General features: G+C 43.4%; 1 protein-coding gene across 1 annotated transcript; it reads right to left on the bottom strand.

Annotated features, from left to right (window-relative positions):
• Positions 1–209: 209 nt before the first annotated feature.
• On the bottom strand, positions 210–12,869 carry LOC118770719 (protein FAM180A-like). The gene is made up of 3 exons (XM_036518484.1): positions 12,632–12,869; positions 4,060–4,157; positions 210–681 (listed from the first exon to the last, which is right to left on the bottom strand). Exons 1-3 carry the CDS (start codon positions 12,867–12,869, stop codon positions 355–357), a joined length of 663 nt encoding a protein of 220 aa, XP_036374377.1. The 3' UTR covers positions 210–354.
• Positions 12,870–16,201: the final 3,332 nt, after the last annotated feature.

Raw genomic sequence — 16,201 nt, 5'->3', positions numbered from 1 at the left:
ATCAGTCCAGTCAGTAGCACTAATTCCCGAACTTGCACTGCAGCAGTTTAAAAAAGTATGCCACAAAATGGGAAAACCACCAGGGGAAATCCTCAGTACTGTCAGCAAAGGGAAAAAAAAAAACAAACTCAGAATGACATTAAAACTCTCTCATTAAAATTGAGAGAAAGAAAATAAAACAATTCAATATTTCTGTCATTTCACCACCCCTATCCTGCAGTAGGCATCATTCCCTTCTTGCTTTGGCCAATCTTTCTTAATTTGGAAGAGAATGGCATGGGCAGGGGGGCGTGTGGTGATTGACACTGCCAGATTTAGACAAAATTCCCAAAACGCAGACAACCCCCAGTGTCCTCACTGACCAATCAGGTCTTGCTTTAGGACCCTGTACAGGTTGACAAAGGACTCCGCCCAGGCTTCCTTCTGGTAGCTGGTGCTGTTGGCCAGTCTGTAGGCGGTGTACACCATGGTCAGCACTGTGCGCTCAAAGTCCTCCTTGCGCAGGGGGCCATGGTGCTTGGCAAGGTCAGAGGTCAGGCGGCGGATGTCTGACAGCCGTTTGGGCAGGACGTTCTCGCAGATAGCCTCCAGGGTGTGGGTCCGACTGAGGGAGGCCAACTCCTCATCCCGCACGGAGAAGGAACTGTGCTCATCCTCGATCTTCAGGCCTGCCAGCAGGATCTGGGCGGGAAACAAAGGGTAACTTCTGCTTTCATTGGCAGGCAGCTCGCTGGTCAACTGTAAGTGTGATGTCACAAAGTGGCAGCAAGCATTCTGATTGGATTACCTTGCTTCAGGTCAGAATGCAGTGTGGTCAGATGTTGGGCCTGTGTCATGGACTGAATCCCAGATATCTACTGCAGTTCTGTTAAAGCTCTGATTCTCAAGCACACATTATATCAATGTAATGTATATTGGCTTAAAGAATATTAAAGAATTGAATGTTGAGGTAAAAGGCAGGAGTGCAAGAAAACAAAATATTCACAGTCACTACTAACGCAATTATCTTAGTGCACTCAAAACAGTCATTGTACAATGGCCTTAAGTGAAGATATGACTGTGATTTGGTTTTGACGCTAATACGAGAATTATTACCATCTGTTGTGGATAAGAATGAGATGTATTTGATTCTGTCATGTTGACTGAAGCGCAAAAGGCCATGAACCACACTTTGCACCACGATCAAGGAATGCAAATGAAAAGACAGAGAACAAGTGTTAAACGTGAACATATGCTTAACGAAGAATTCCACCCAATTATTATAATAGGCCTCTTGCTAATTACCTTATAAACAATTAAGAACCGTAAACATGGTTGCATGAAAAAAATGAAAACATTTACTGCATTTACTGAGGTTTACATGGACTGCATGTAAACCTCAGGTGAAATTGGCAAATTCCCATTCACAACTTCAGCACTGACAACTCAAATGGCATGCATACTTTGGCCCAGAATTAAAGCATTGGATGTGTCACATGACAGAGATAGTGGAAATGATACCAGCTGTTATAGCAACTAAGATTGGAAATAATTCATGGGGTGAAGTTTTATGCGGAGAGTCTGGGCTTTGATTAGGCCATGTACCTTTTTCCTCTGTGTACCTTCCCTTGCTGTGTGGTCCATGTGCTATACTATATTTTATTCAGAACATTGTATTAGTTTGCCAGAGGTATGAGTTGGGCTGCTGAAGAGGTTCACCAACCCTACAGAGAGCTGGAAATGTTGGGAAACAATGTCAGACAGGAGGGAAACGCATAATGCCTGAACTACAAGTGGGGGGAAGGAATCTCTGCAAGACTTCACCTTTATATTACATTCCTTTCTGGCTTGGAGAGCCAATACCAGCTGAGGATTTGATTTTCAGCCTCTGTTTGTGAAATGAGACAGGAGAGCCAACCAATCAATAAAAAAATTTGGCTTTATCCTGTCACTCACTCACAGGTGCACTCCCGTTAACACCAATCTCTTTCTGTCTTTTTAAAAACTTGTTTATGTGCTTTAATTTCAAGGCTACAGGTGAACTGAATATTCAGTAAACACGACATTTTAAAGAAAGACTCAGAATGCTTCACTGGATTATTTTTCACTCATTCTTTGTGTGTTTCTCCTGTTGTTACCCTCTCCTGTTTTTCATACCTTTCTCCTGTATGCTCCTTTAAATTGAAGAGTAGTTACAGTGACATGCTATGTCCTCAATTATTTTCCAGTGTCTTTCCCCTAACAAATAGATTGTTAAACCAGCTTTTTAACCTCTGTCTTAGTGTTTACATCACCCTAAACGGTTTTGACAGGCAAGAGCAATCACTTCCAGAGTATAACCAATTGGTGCCAGAAACAGTTTCATTTTTCCCCGTAGGAAAGTGTAATGGGGAAACAGCCCCCTCTCATGGCCAAATGGCATAAAGACAGTTAATGATTTTCACTTTGTGCGCTTAAAACATGAATCAACCCAGATTCAGTCCAAACCCTGTAAGAAGCCAGAATGATTCTGTTTTGTTGAAAGTTTTTGTGAGTCAAAGACTTCCACTGTGGACAATGGGGACCCAAATTTCTACTGCAATTTGACCGACAGTTTGGCTAGAGGCAAACTGCTGACCCTAATCGTTTCTTCTTAATATAATAATCAGAAAACATCACATTGGTTCGCATGTGTCATGTGCCACTTGATTCCCAGAAGTTCAATGTCTCAACATCCTCTGTATCATTTACTGTTTTGCACTCAGTGACGATGCACAGCAATGCATTAACTATCATATCGGCAGTTCTCCAGTTTATATTTGGGCTGCCCCTCACTGGAACCCCTCAGAGACCTCATGAATATTGCCTATAACGCGGCAGCAATGGCAAACTGAATATTTTACACAGTGCAGGGCAATGTTATGCAAACACAGTTTGCCGCTGGGACACACAGACTCTCGCGCTCTCTGTGTTGTTAAATATTTATGAGAGATGGAGTCTCTCTGTACACATCTCTCTGTACAAGTTATCCCTTAAAGAACTGAAACTTCTAGCCCTGTTAGCTACTGGCTATAGTGGATCGATTCAAAATGCCTACATACAGTATTATTAAATGAAGAAACATTTTTGATGTCAGCTGGATTTGGAAGCACCATTTGTTCACTGTAAAATCAATTCATGATATTAATTTTGCTCATTAAGGCTTCTGGTGGAAGCATGGTTCCTTTTAGAGATGGAAACAGTCTCTCCCTAGTGTGCATTTAAACCCAGGTCAGGCATCAAAGAAGGGTACTGCAGCACACTTAAATTAACAATTATATAATTAGCTTACAAATGCATGAAAAATCTTTCCACAAGTGCTGGCTCTTTCCAGGAAAGAGGAATGTATTGGTGAGGACACCCTGGTTTCCATCGGTGGACCTGAACCTACTAGCATCATTCATCATGATAGCAAAAAAAAAAAAAAAATCCCCATCGGGCAAAGTCTGGCCATATAATAATCTCTCCATTTTAATTGGTCAAATTAATCTCTCCCTCCAGACTTCAGATGCTGTGTGGTGAACATTCTGGCTGCTATGCCAAGGAAGGTCTATACATTAGTGGTAGCTGAATTGAGTCCATGGTAAGGACTATAGATTTGAAATATGTTCTTTATATCAGGTATCAGCGATGTATGAGACGGTGGGATTTATTTTTTATTGTAGGGGGCAATTCACTCTTATTGCCATGATACTTTATAGGCCATTAGCTTTAATAACGTATTAACTTTGTGTAACACATTTGAGCAAGTCCTAAACTGCCTCTGGTCTGTGGTACAGACTTTCACGTCTATATAACAAGCACACATTTATTGAGTGTTTTCTTCATCAGTTTGTTTTTAATGAGCCATTTACTATTTGCATCTCTTTGTGTCTGTGTGTAATTTGCATTTCAAGCCTTTAATTAATCCATCAGACAGTAATTCTTAAAAGCAGATGCATCTAATTTTAATGGCTTGGAACAAAGTCTGAAACCTTTGATGATACATCTATCCACGCCACACCTGCGGCGAGTCTTCGGCGTACTTTTCCTCTGATGCTGAACTGGCTGAGATTATCTCACCTCAAAGAGCAGGTTGACGTCCTCTATGGAGTTCTGAAAGGTGGGGTTGACCATCAGCGTTGTCCCCCTCTTCACTCTGTGGGCTGCTGGGAACAGGGCTGAAAGACAAAGAGAGGGAGAGAAGGGGGGGGGGGGGGGGGGGGGGGAGGAGAGAATGAGAGAAAGGGAGGGAGGGGAGGGAAAGATAGATAGGGTCATTTTAATACAATACAGTTGTGCACATCTAGTTTTCCCAGTGGAAATTTACAGACTGTAATTTACACACAAATCATTTCACACTGAAAAAAAAAACACCCCACAGACAGGTGACATACTGCCCCCCTCACACATATTCAAAGGTATGAGAGACAAACCAGCACACTGTGCACAAGAGGCACATTTTACTGCCTCCTGCCACAAACCCAGGGTTACTGTACAGCAGTAAAGAGCTGCCTTTGAAACACCTTGAACCCGTGACCCCGAGGATGGCTTAGATCAGCAGACGGTGAGACGTGACCTCCGGCTTCAAAGAAGGGGGGAGCGGGTGGAAGCCAGGATTCCCAGCACCGGGCCACGTGTGCAGCAGGCCCTACTGCCCGAGAGATGAGGAAAGATGTCTGTTCCTCATAAAAACAGACCGAGAGCGTGTTCACTGGAACACAGCGTGACCCCGTCTTTATGGCAGTGATAACCGGAACAATACTCAGCAGCTACGAGCATGACACCTCAGAGGAGACTCCTGGCAAGGCCCTTGCCCGCATTAGCACACACATCCGAGCTGGAAACGAGCTGGCTTCAAGCGTGCTGTAGGATGAGACGCAGCAGTTTCTCACCAGGATGCTCTCTCGGGCACCCAAACCAAAAGTTTGTTGCTAGCTCAGGCAATCACACCACATTTTTCTCTCCATTTCCTGTTTTTGCTCAAGCTGACTCTCATTCTGCATCCAATGAATGCTTGGCTTTTCTTCCCAGTTAGCAACAGCATAGCAATCTCCCTTAAGCCCCTCCCTGATGGGTGCCCTCTGGTTCATCTCAAGCACTGTAGAAGAACAGGAGTGGTCAGGAGATTACTCAAGGTCATCTCTCCCTCAGGCTGAAATGAGGTCAGATGGTAAAGTTAATGGGGTTACAGGCCCTGAACCTTTTGTACGAAACAGGCGGGGAATTCTGCCTTGGATTTCCATTTCAAGACAGTCTATATATGGCAGCAAAGGCACTCATTACTAACATGCTTCTTCGAGACTACGGGGGGGAAAAAAAAAACACATTTCGCAATGCACAAAGCAGTAACTAGCACAGGCCAGGTGCCACTATTGCTTGGTATTGTAGAGCTCTATTAATTAATATGATACGGTATTAAAATGTTTCAGAACTCTGAGGCATTGCTACTTGCAAGTTCCAACACAGAGAGGTAAGACACGGAGCAAACAGTGGTAAAGCCATTCTGTTTATGTGGATTAAAGGGTCAACCAGGGCCAAGGGCTGAATAAACAGACATGCATTGTGACCGTGTTTGAGAGGGGAGAAGCGCTCGATATTTTACGGCGGTGCTCGCGGGGCAGTTGTGGAATGTCGGGTGCATCGCAGGACAGCCGCACGGTGAGAAGAATGTAAACGGTGGCGCCTCGGCTCTTGCGGGAAGCCGGGCTCGCCGATCCAAAGAACGCGAGGCTTCTGCAGACACAGTAGGCGCAGATAAGAGACTACTGTTTTCACTCAATGTCCAGCTGTGTGCATCCAACTGCCTGCTCTTCCCCTCCCTCTTTCTCTCTCTCTCTCTCTCTCTCTCTCTCTCACAAAAAATCCTCCAGCTACCTCTGGCCGGTCCGCTAATAGCGTGTCAGATCTGAGGTCGGGAAAAACGAGGAACAGAAGCGGGTAGAGGCGAGAGGAGAAGAGCGAAGGAAAACAGCTGGAGAGAGGCGCGTGCTCCGCACGTGACACTGGGGGTTGTTTTTAAAGTCTGAAATTTCACAAGACGAAAAGGGCCCGCGGGGACCGAATTCCTCTGTTTGCTTGCGTAAACAGGACCGGAAAAAAAAATCACGATCCCCTTGTCGGATGGGGTAGTGTTTTAGCTGCAGGCATCCTGCGTCCCGGTACAGTGGTGGTGTACACTGCTTCTGTTTGCCGTTTGGTGCCAGAAACGAAGGGGATTGGGTGCAGGAGATTGGCTACTCTGGGTGGCTCAGCTCCAGTTCTGGCCTCCGCTCAGACCTGTTCCCATAAGCCACTGAAATTCCCATTAATTTCCCAAAGTCTGTTAACCCAGACGGTTATTGCACATTCCATGACCGCGGAACATTTAATACACAGCCTAAGTATGGGCAGAAAAAACAAAACCCTGTACTACTGAGAGTATTGTATTGAGCTGACAATTACCCTGCGACTGAGACTAAGAGGCGGAAGAGGACAATACAAATATTTTAATTATCCACCTGATTCTGATATCCAGTACATTACAAGACCCAAAATGCTAGATTCTCCACCCAAAGGCCTAATTGTTTCATCAGCACTCCACACATTGAAATGTCCAAAGCAATCAGGGGAAACCCAGCTCCTCGTGGTGATGACAATCTGTACTCTCTCGCCTGAGGACCTTTTGGCAGGTGAGCCGCGCTATTCATCTGCCCTTCCACAGAAGTGAGAGCAGTTCAAGGGGAAAACAGCAGGAAATGGAGAGGAGCAAGCCAGAGAAGAGGAGCAGAATTCTGTTCCCAGCTGGAAGGAGTCCTGAGCCAGGAATCTGGGGATCCAGGGCACATCCCTCTGCCCGGGCTGGGCGAAGGCCGAGCTAAACAGACACAGGCACTCGGCCTCCGCCGACGCGGATCAAACGCTCACATTACCGAGCTCCCCGCTTCAGCTCTGGATACTGTAAACTCCAGAGAAATATGCGTTGCCAACCAATACACCTCCTCCATGACTTTCAAAATTTATAGTTTAAAGGAACCGTGCTCCGTGATGTGGGATATTTTTTTTTTTTTTAGAACATTATTGATTCTACCTTCTGCCACTGATTCCTTTGAAACTGTCTTGCGTTTGTATTACTGGCTGAGCAGCCACAACCCTGTCTGCAGGATCTAGGTCTGCCCACAATATGTGAGAGTCTCATGACAGCCCCGGTAGACTGCCATTCTCTGTGAACCTTGTTTCTCGCTTGCTTTAGAATTTTAGAATCTGACCCATTCTAAACAATTAAATGGAACCTTTTTATTAGTTGACCGGATTAATTTTCAAAATACACCTGCCTCAGCCAGGGGCTTTAACTTCATTTTGTCTGGCCTCCAGAGTGAACACGTGTGTTTGGATCCTCTTCCAAGCAATGACTCAACAGGGTGTCATCTTGGCCACAGCCTCCTCATTTCCAGCGAACATCACATGAAGATTCCACGACTCCCTCCTTTATAGGTGGATCCAAGTTCTCAGACAGCTAACCTTCAACTCATGGTTCATTATGGGCTAATAGTTTAATTAGATTCATTTTGGCTCCAATAAAGAAACAAAAATATGAAGATATCATTTTGAAAATGCTTGGCATATATGGCTTTTTTCATGGTTAATCAGATACAATGATGCATGATGGAATATATCAGTTGGATTCTGTTGACACAAACATTTTTTATGCAGTTTGATACATTATTTTCATATACATTGTGAAATATCTTTTCAGCTCTGGTGGAAAGGAAGGGTACTGTTTCCATTACTTTTCATTTCATTTAACCAACAAACTTCTGATAAAAATGGATACTGCAGTCTTCATGTTTCAGGTGTCACACTGTCTTTACATGTGGGGTCTGTGCTGTATACGTAGACCAGTGCACGATAGTTGTTCAAGAATTCGTTTGCTCAGCTTTTGTTTTCCTAACAGACTTAATGGTTTCGCCTCTATGGAGTTAATTCCACCATACCACTGTCATCATGTGCCCATGTCGGTTGCAGAACACGTGCTGAACTTACAGCACATGAAAGAAACACGTTAATGTGAAACATAAAAAAACAGGAGAGGGATTTATGTTCTATTTGTCGTCATACTTTTGAAAAGGGTCATAATTGATAACTGTCTCGTGGAGCTATCTGCTGCAGCTGTTCCATATCTGAGGGATGATATCGTGGAGGGAGATGCAACGTGATTCTGGTTATTGAGCCCATGCTGTCAAAAAAGCAGAACAATTCAATATCTTCAATTTATTCAGCGCTTTCAGTATCTTTAATTCAGTGCTTCTAACTGGGTGCCGCCAGCATTTCTTCTTTCTATATTAATACCATTTCATTTATTTAGTTATTCTCTGCCTTAGAGAGCACAATTCAATAGCACAACCCTGGTCTATCAGAGTGTACGTCTATTGACTGTAAACAAGTCTTCTTCAGGTTTTCAATAAAAAAAAAAAGATGAAAAAGTTCTTGCCGCATGTACTAAAACTGGAATTCAAATAGTGAGACACTTCATGCACAGAAAGGACACTCATATACGCACCACAAAGCTCTGCAGTGAAAGAATGTAACCTTTTCCCTTCGCCCACATTTACATACACTTTAGTCATTTAGCAGACGCTCTTACCCAGAGTGACCTATACATTAGTGCGTATAATAAAGCTAGATAAACCGCAGTATAGATCAATCACTATAATGTAAATACAATGCAGTATAGGTAAACCATGCATAACACAATTGAATCAACGTCACTGTATAAAACAAAGCTGTTGTCAAAGTACTGTTACGCAAATATGCCACAATGAAGCGGACCATATTAAATAAGCCACTTGACATTCCCTAATTCTGGGGCAGAGGAGGAACCCCTTCAAAAAATTTTGAAAAAAAGATAAATGGTGATTCCCTATCTTCACAGACAGGAACTGATTTTGATTTTAGGCTTCTTGTCATATGACAAGAAGACTAAAATTGCATATTTGTGTTTGTGTGATTGCATATGTCAAGTTTGACCTATGCAATCACATGCACGCATGCAGATGTCACACAGATCCCATAAATGGGAATGGTTAATATAATAAAGGACATGCAATGGCTGCTTTTCATACTATCTGCCACTTGGAATATAGATTGAGGGAGAACAACATATGAGCACATATTACAAATGGAAAATTCCATAATTTTACAAACCAGACCTGTAGAGAGAACACATGCCCATATATGCAGACATTCACATCCTCACGCGGGGAAGTAGAAATGGCACAAATACAAAACGCTAACAAAATGAATAAATATTGCATAAATCAAAGCAACATAAACAAGAACAATAGTTTAGCCATTCAACAGTCTTGGAATCCAAAACAGCCCCTTGTGAAGTTTTTTTTGGGTCTTCTTTCTTTCTATAGACATGCTAATTTGTTCTCTTTGTCTCTCTCGTATCCTTGCCCCCGCCCCCCCCCCCCCCCCCCCCCCCCCCCCGGCCCCCCCTCCCTGCCTTCAGTGTGTTCCATTCTAATCGCGGTTCTTTGGCGGTACTCCATGTTCCCTATATCCCCAGTGTCCCACAAGAATGTCCATATTCTACCTAAACACTTTCAATGACCCCCCTGAGACATTTCGATACAAAAAAAAAAAAAACCCCGCACCAATTAAAGGCAATGCTGAAATTAGTCCGCAGACGGTCTGCCAAAATTCCATCTGAACGGTCAAAGTCCGGCCGGTTTTATGGAGCAGCCTGAAGAGTCCAAAGCAGACGGGACAACTAGGGAAAAAAAACTTTCATGGCAACTGTTAATTTAAGCAATCATTCCTCCACAGCAACTTAGGCTTGCTGTTGAAAAAGTTCAGTGCTGTCATTTAAGACTACACTAGAAGTTCTTCAAAAAGAAATAATGAAAGCAGGATCAAACCTAACGCTGACTGGCAAAAACTTGAGACTGTGGGGCTAAATTAATGGTTGGATATGGATATTCTCTGAACCTGTAAAGGCATTATTAATAATTCCTCTGATACCAAAGTTACAGTTTCGGGACATAGGCAATTTAGGAAGATAAAAATAACCTGGAAAAATAGTGTTTAACATGCTTAGGGACTTCTTTCTCAAGCCTCAAACAAGTCCATGTGATCTGATGTGACTCGACAAATGTCTACACTAATTACTGCAGTGCTGCTGGTTATTGTCGATGAATAGTCAGAAGTGTTACAATCAAACAGGTCCAATTTTCACAACAGGGTGTGCCAACTGCTATGAAATCAATGGGTATCTAGCTCACCTCAAAACCTAGAGTTCTCTATTAAGAGTTTGCAATTCTCATGCATCAGTACATTCATAGGCTATGGTAGCTATTTCAGCAAGTGTTGAACACAAACATGAATATGCATGTACAAAGATACACCCACACACGCAGGTATGCATATGCCATGACCAATACAGTTGTTATTGTCTACACCCAGTCTCCTTTGGGAATACCAGATAAAACAAAATGCATTTTGCACAGGAATGTTCTCTTCTGAGTGCCTGAGCAATTAGATATCAAAAGCTGACATTGCCTAATCGAGCAACTAGCTGAAATGTTTGGTTGACCTAGGAGGCAGTTGACAGTGTGTACAGCACAGAATTTGGACACCTGATATTCCATCAGTATCATCTCCATCATCGATCCAAGGATTCTGTGTTTGGAGGTAGCAGAGGAGGGGAGTGGTGTTGGGCTCTTGAACGAATTGAGCATTGGGCTCTTTAAAATGGCTTGCCATTGTTTCAAATATATACATTATATATATTTTTTTTTTTCCACAATCTCAGGGGCCTTGAAAAGTCATAGTAATAAAAAATTTGAATATAAGAAGTCACTTTTCCTAAAATAGGTAGATGGAAGTGATAGCGAATGAGATCAGTGAGTAAAATCTTGTAGCACATGTAGACAGCCAGTGTGTTTTGACACTGAACAAACAGCCCAGTTCAGCATCAGAGGAAAGGAAGGCGTGAGAAAGAAACCAAGATGAACTCATGAGACTCTATTCAGAAAAACAAACACCAGACAAAACACAAAAGTCCATTGACCGTACATTTCTCAATGTCTAAAGCGTTATCAGAATATTTTCCCTCTGATGGAATTTCTCTGGAAAGGAGGGTAGCTTCCTGTAATCCACCTTAGGGTGTTTTCTCTGGAAAAAGGAAGCTGGATTTCATGAACATACACAGGAAAGAGGGCTCTTAAGAATGTTTGGATTGAGAGATGTTAGGTTATATTAAATTAGATAATTTATGGTCCTCCATGAGAAGATTCCTTCCAGGGTTTATAAAGAAACAAGACATACACGACCAAAGTGACGTCATTATAGAAGCATCCATGTCAACAAGACACATGTTGAAATTTCTGCTTGAACATAACATTTCCTTTACAGAAGCATGTACACTTATGAATATTTGTGTATGTGTGTGCGTTTGTGTGTATGTTTGCGCATTCCATTTTACGCACATTCAGGCATATTTTGTGACAGATGTTCATTAAGATTCATTACTTCCTTCAAAGTAAAAGCCTGTTTCACCTCATGGGGTACTATTCTTTGACCGTACTGTATCAATTCAATGTGTGTTTCAAGATGAGTTGCAGGTGTTTCAGATAAAGTACTCAAACAGAAAATCAGACTCCTCTCCCGTATTCTTTTCTTATTTTTACAGTTGATTTCACTCAAGCCTCCGCAGCTTTGATGGATATTAGAGATACTGTGGTTACGGACTCATTTTCTGGTTTATTGCATGAATGAAAGTAATATAGAGAATTCATTTGACAAATATATATTACCCATCCATACCCATATTGAGTTCCCATCAATATTTCCACAGCATTAGATTACTGTAATTCATTGGTGGGTTTGTGATCAATGGCTGGAATAGTTTGAAGTTTGATTTGACAATTTTTGCCACAAGAACAGCATTAGGAACACTAAACCCAGCACAATAAAGTAAATAAAAACCCTGAAAATAGCAATCACAACTGGTAATGTTACATACTGGGAAAAGTAAAATAATGCATTGGGTGCAAAGAAAGCCACATTACAAAGATGAGATTTAAAGAGACCTTTTAAACTATTCTCAGTTTTGGGGTCCCAGGTATGTCTTGGAGGGGCATTCCATTGATAAGGTGCAGTGCTAGCAAGCTCCCTATTTTCCATATATTGATTTTTAATGGTCTGATTGATTGCCCCATGGCTCACTCTCAATACCAGGCCAAAGGTGTTCAGTATACAGTCTCCCCATACTTATACAGGTCATGAAGGTTATATTAAGTTATACTGAATTATTGCATTAGGTTATAACAAACTTATAAAGGTGATATAAATTATATAAAACACAGCCACTCAACAACAGCAAGGAATACTTTCACCCTTGCAAACAAACTTTCCCAGTTATTCTGCAAGTGCACTTCAGTCCGGGACAGGACTCTTCAGTTCTTTCCTGAGTATCACGATTCAAGACTTGCTAGACTGTATATGCACCCCCCCCCCCACACTGATGCCCCCTGACCCCCTGCCCCACTTACCACAGAAACAACAACCGGCAACTATTCAGTAAAAAAAAAAAAAAAGACAAGCAGCTGACAAACCTGACAGGTGTGGGTTGCTAGGGTGTGTGAGCGTGCAGGCGGCGGAGGTGTCCTACCTTTGCCCCGGCCCTGAGCGGCACACGTAAGCACATTGCAGTAGAGGACGGCGACGATCGCCACCTCCCAGCGCAGCATGGTGACCAGGCGTCCAATCGCCAGCGGCGCACGCCGGGCACCCCGCACAGCCACGAGCGCACAGCAGAGGATGGGTCCTGCCCCAGAGCAGGAGGTCAGACAACAAACAGCCCTGTGGGAGAATAAACCAGAGACTGCGCTGCAAGTCCCTCTCCACATCCTCCTACTCTCTCTCTCTCTCTCTCTCTCTCTCTCCCTTCCTCTCTCCCTCTCCTGCTCTCTCTCTCTCTCTCTCCCTTCCTCTCTCCCTCTCCCTCTCCCGCTCTCTCTCTCTCTCTCTCTCTCTCTCTTCCTCTCTCTCTCCTGCTCTCTCTCTCTCTCTCTCTCTCTCTCTCCCTCTCTCCCTCTCTCCCAACCTCTCTCTCTCTCTCTCTCTCTCTCTCTCTCTCTCTGCGACTTTGGAGCGAACCACATCCAGGCAGCGCGGTCCGTCAGGACTGCCATCTGGAAGTCATCAGGACCCAGAGAGACTCCGGCTCCGTTTGGAAGCTGCCTGCACTGCTGGCTGCAGACAGCCTTCCACCATTCTGAACACCCTGCATTAAGACAGTGGACGGGCATCAGTCCATTAATTAAACTGATTGACCTGCCCAGGAGACACTCTCATCCAGGCCAACTTTTTATCATATTATCCATTTAATGTTATCCACAGTTGAATATTCAGTCGAACAATTCAGGTTAAGCACCTTGCTTAAGGGTACACGCAGTCTCACCCGAGAATTGACTGCTGTACCCTTGGATTCACCAGCATCAAAATCGATACCACATGTATTCCTCACGAGCAGTCCAACTTACCTGGAAGTCTAACTTACAACATTTTATGTGCAATACAGTTTCCTATTCATGACACACTGCTGCCAACTGCAATATTATTGCTACCACAATTATGTCTACCTTCCTGACCCTGTTTTGCGCCTGATGAAGAAGTATGCAGAGGCATGCACACAGTGTTTTGCATGCAGGACATCGAAGTGTGCGCAAGCATAAAAAAAAAAAAAAAAAATCATTCTTTGCTCGGCTGGTTTTAAAGTGCATTATTGAACTTGACGCATTGTTTGTGTTTGCTTGTAAAAATGGAAGAGGGACAGGCACGGATTGTTCTTTAAAATTTGGCAACGCGATTATTTAGCTATCCATACTTCCTCCATTAGTTCTGGTTTTGTTGTGTGATGGAATTCGCCCCGGCAAGAGAGACCGTCTGGATGCATCTGTGCCAGGAGGCTGCGGGGCACCAGTACCGTCCCACAGATTCCTGCCCTGTTTCAGCTGGTGAGGTGGGATCCCAGACATGAAAATACTTAAGTCACATGCTCGCCAACGTGAAGCCACATCCCTGTGACTGAGCAACAAACCTATGGCTTCAGGAGTTCAGTCCCTGTCCAGACCAAATCATCTGATACATGATTCATTCCACAAAACTGTTCCATTCAAACAATTAATCTCAAGGATTACAAAAAGATATGGAGGTAGACTGCATCCAAGTGGCTTGTAGACACAGAGATTACCCTGATTTCAGAGGCATGATGAACATGCTGATGTATAAGGGCAGGCTAACGTACCAGTTCTTTGCCGACGCAGAAAGACATCTTTGAGCTTTCAGGTTTTAAATATGTGCAATTAATCTGGAGAAAAAGCTCCCATTCAGTAGCCATGATTTATTTTAAGTGAGTGTGTTACTCATAGTCATGTGAATGTTTTTCCGTTGAGTACTCTACCTTGCAGTGGTCGGTGATTGTGAAATTGGTCCTATGTATATTTTTTAAAATCAATAGTTGATGTGACTGGCAAACAGCCTGACCAAACTGCTGTACTGGAGACTGGAAACAACACCGTGTCCTAACAGTGCTTCCTGAGTTATGCCTCTCTGCTCTCACTGGACAATAAAAGCCGATTCCTGTCTGCTCCTCTCTACATCGCCGAGTCTGTCACTCAGTCCGTCTGTCTTTCTGCCTGCCGGTTTACGCCGGTTTGTCTGTCCAAGCCCTCCCCCTTGCAGATGCGATACGGCGCCCGCCTTCTTTGTAGAATGCGACTGACATTCCAGCCCTCGTGACTCTCGCCCGGGGATGTAAACAGAGCCTGGACAGACGCGTGCCCCCTCATGCATCGCAGATGCCGTGTTTTCTTGTCCTGCGCAGGAATGCAGAGGCGCTGCTTTGCTTGGCTCGGGCTGCAGGGAGCGGATGTGAACAGACCGGAGCCGCTCCGAACGATGGCACAGCCGTTTCGCCAAAGCGCCGTGTCTCACGGGAGAGAGAAAACACCGAGATGCCGTTTTTCAGAAGTCGAGTCTGCTCATGTTACTTTGCTTTGTGTCTTGTTGAGAGCTAGGGATATAGATATATTTCAGAGGTGTTTCCCTTGGTGCCAAAGTCATTCATCTGCATTGAAAATAGCGGGCATGCCTGCTAGTTGCGGTTTGGATATTACTCCAAACGCTTTACTCTGAGCGTCCCAGTTTACCGCTTAACTTCTCCGAGCAAGTACACATTAATACATACTGTAGTTACAAAAGGAAGGGATGAGTTTGTCGGTTTATATAATTGTAGATCATCTTAATAGCGGTAACCCTACCTTTAATTTATTATTCCCCCTGCTATCATTATGTAGAGCTGGCCAACACTTCTCCCATAAATGAGCACAAAAGAACAAAGGTTAAAAGGAACAATAATTTAGCGTAAATCCAAACAAAGACAAAGAAACCAGCCTGCACAAACCAACAGCAGGAACAAAATGAACCTGCCTCCTGCCTCTAGCCATACCTGTATTTAATCAGCCTTCAATTAGTCAGGTGTGGCTTGTTAGCCAATAGGCTGGTTCCTATACCAATTACAAAATGTGCACACAATTAACATTTAGTTTCTAGGGAGGTGAAGGCTCCCCTTCACACCATATATCCTGACATTACCCCTGCTATCCATATATTTGCACAAATGAGATTACAATGTGTGCCAGCGGACACAGGTGTAGGAGCTCCACGGTCCAGGTGTTTGGATGTTATACGATTTTTTTTGTCTACATGTGTCCTACAAGACAAAAATAAACTTCAGGTGATTTCTCTGGTGATTTGGCAAATTGAGTGAGTGTGTTAAACTATCTCTCAGTGTAACAGTTTGCAACCTGCTTTTGAGCCATATGTTTTTTTTTTTTACAAGTTTACTATATAAGCATATGGACTTCTGAAGAAGCTGCATCCCTGAATGTCTAGGCTGCAGAACACAAAGTGTGTTTTGTTCATGAATAATGAAAAAGTGAAGGAAATTCCTCCAGGGCATGCCACTGCTCTTACCATCGAACAGGTTATGTAACAGACACAAGGAAAGAGCAGATGGTTCTGGATTTTTGGAAGAGAATGTCCATCAAGCTTTCAAAGCCATTTAATTATGATTCATTTCTTATGTTCTTGGCTGGAAGGTGATTAATGAGTTTTACAAATGAGAAAATAATGTTCCAGGATCAGCACCAAACCCACACTTCAGCTGGTAACTGGT

The sequence above is a fragment of the Megalops cyprinoides genome, chromosome 23, assembly GCF_013368585.1.
Source record: "Megalops cyprinoides isolate fMegCyp1 chromosome 23, fMegCyp1.pri, whole genome shotgun sequence".
Lineage (NCBI taxonomy): Eukaryota > Metazoa > Chordata > Actinopteri > Elopiformes > Megalopidae > Megalops > Megalops cyprinoides.
This window is presented reverse-complemented; position numbering and strand designations above follow the sequence as displayed.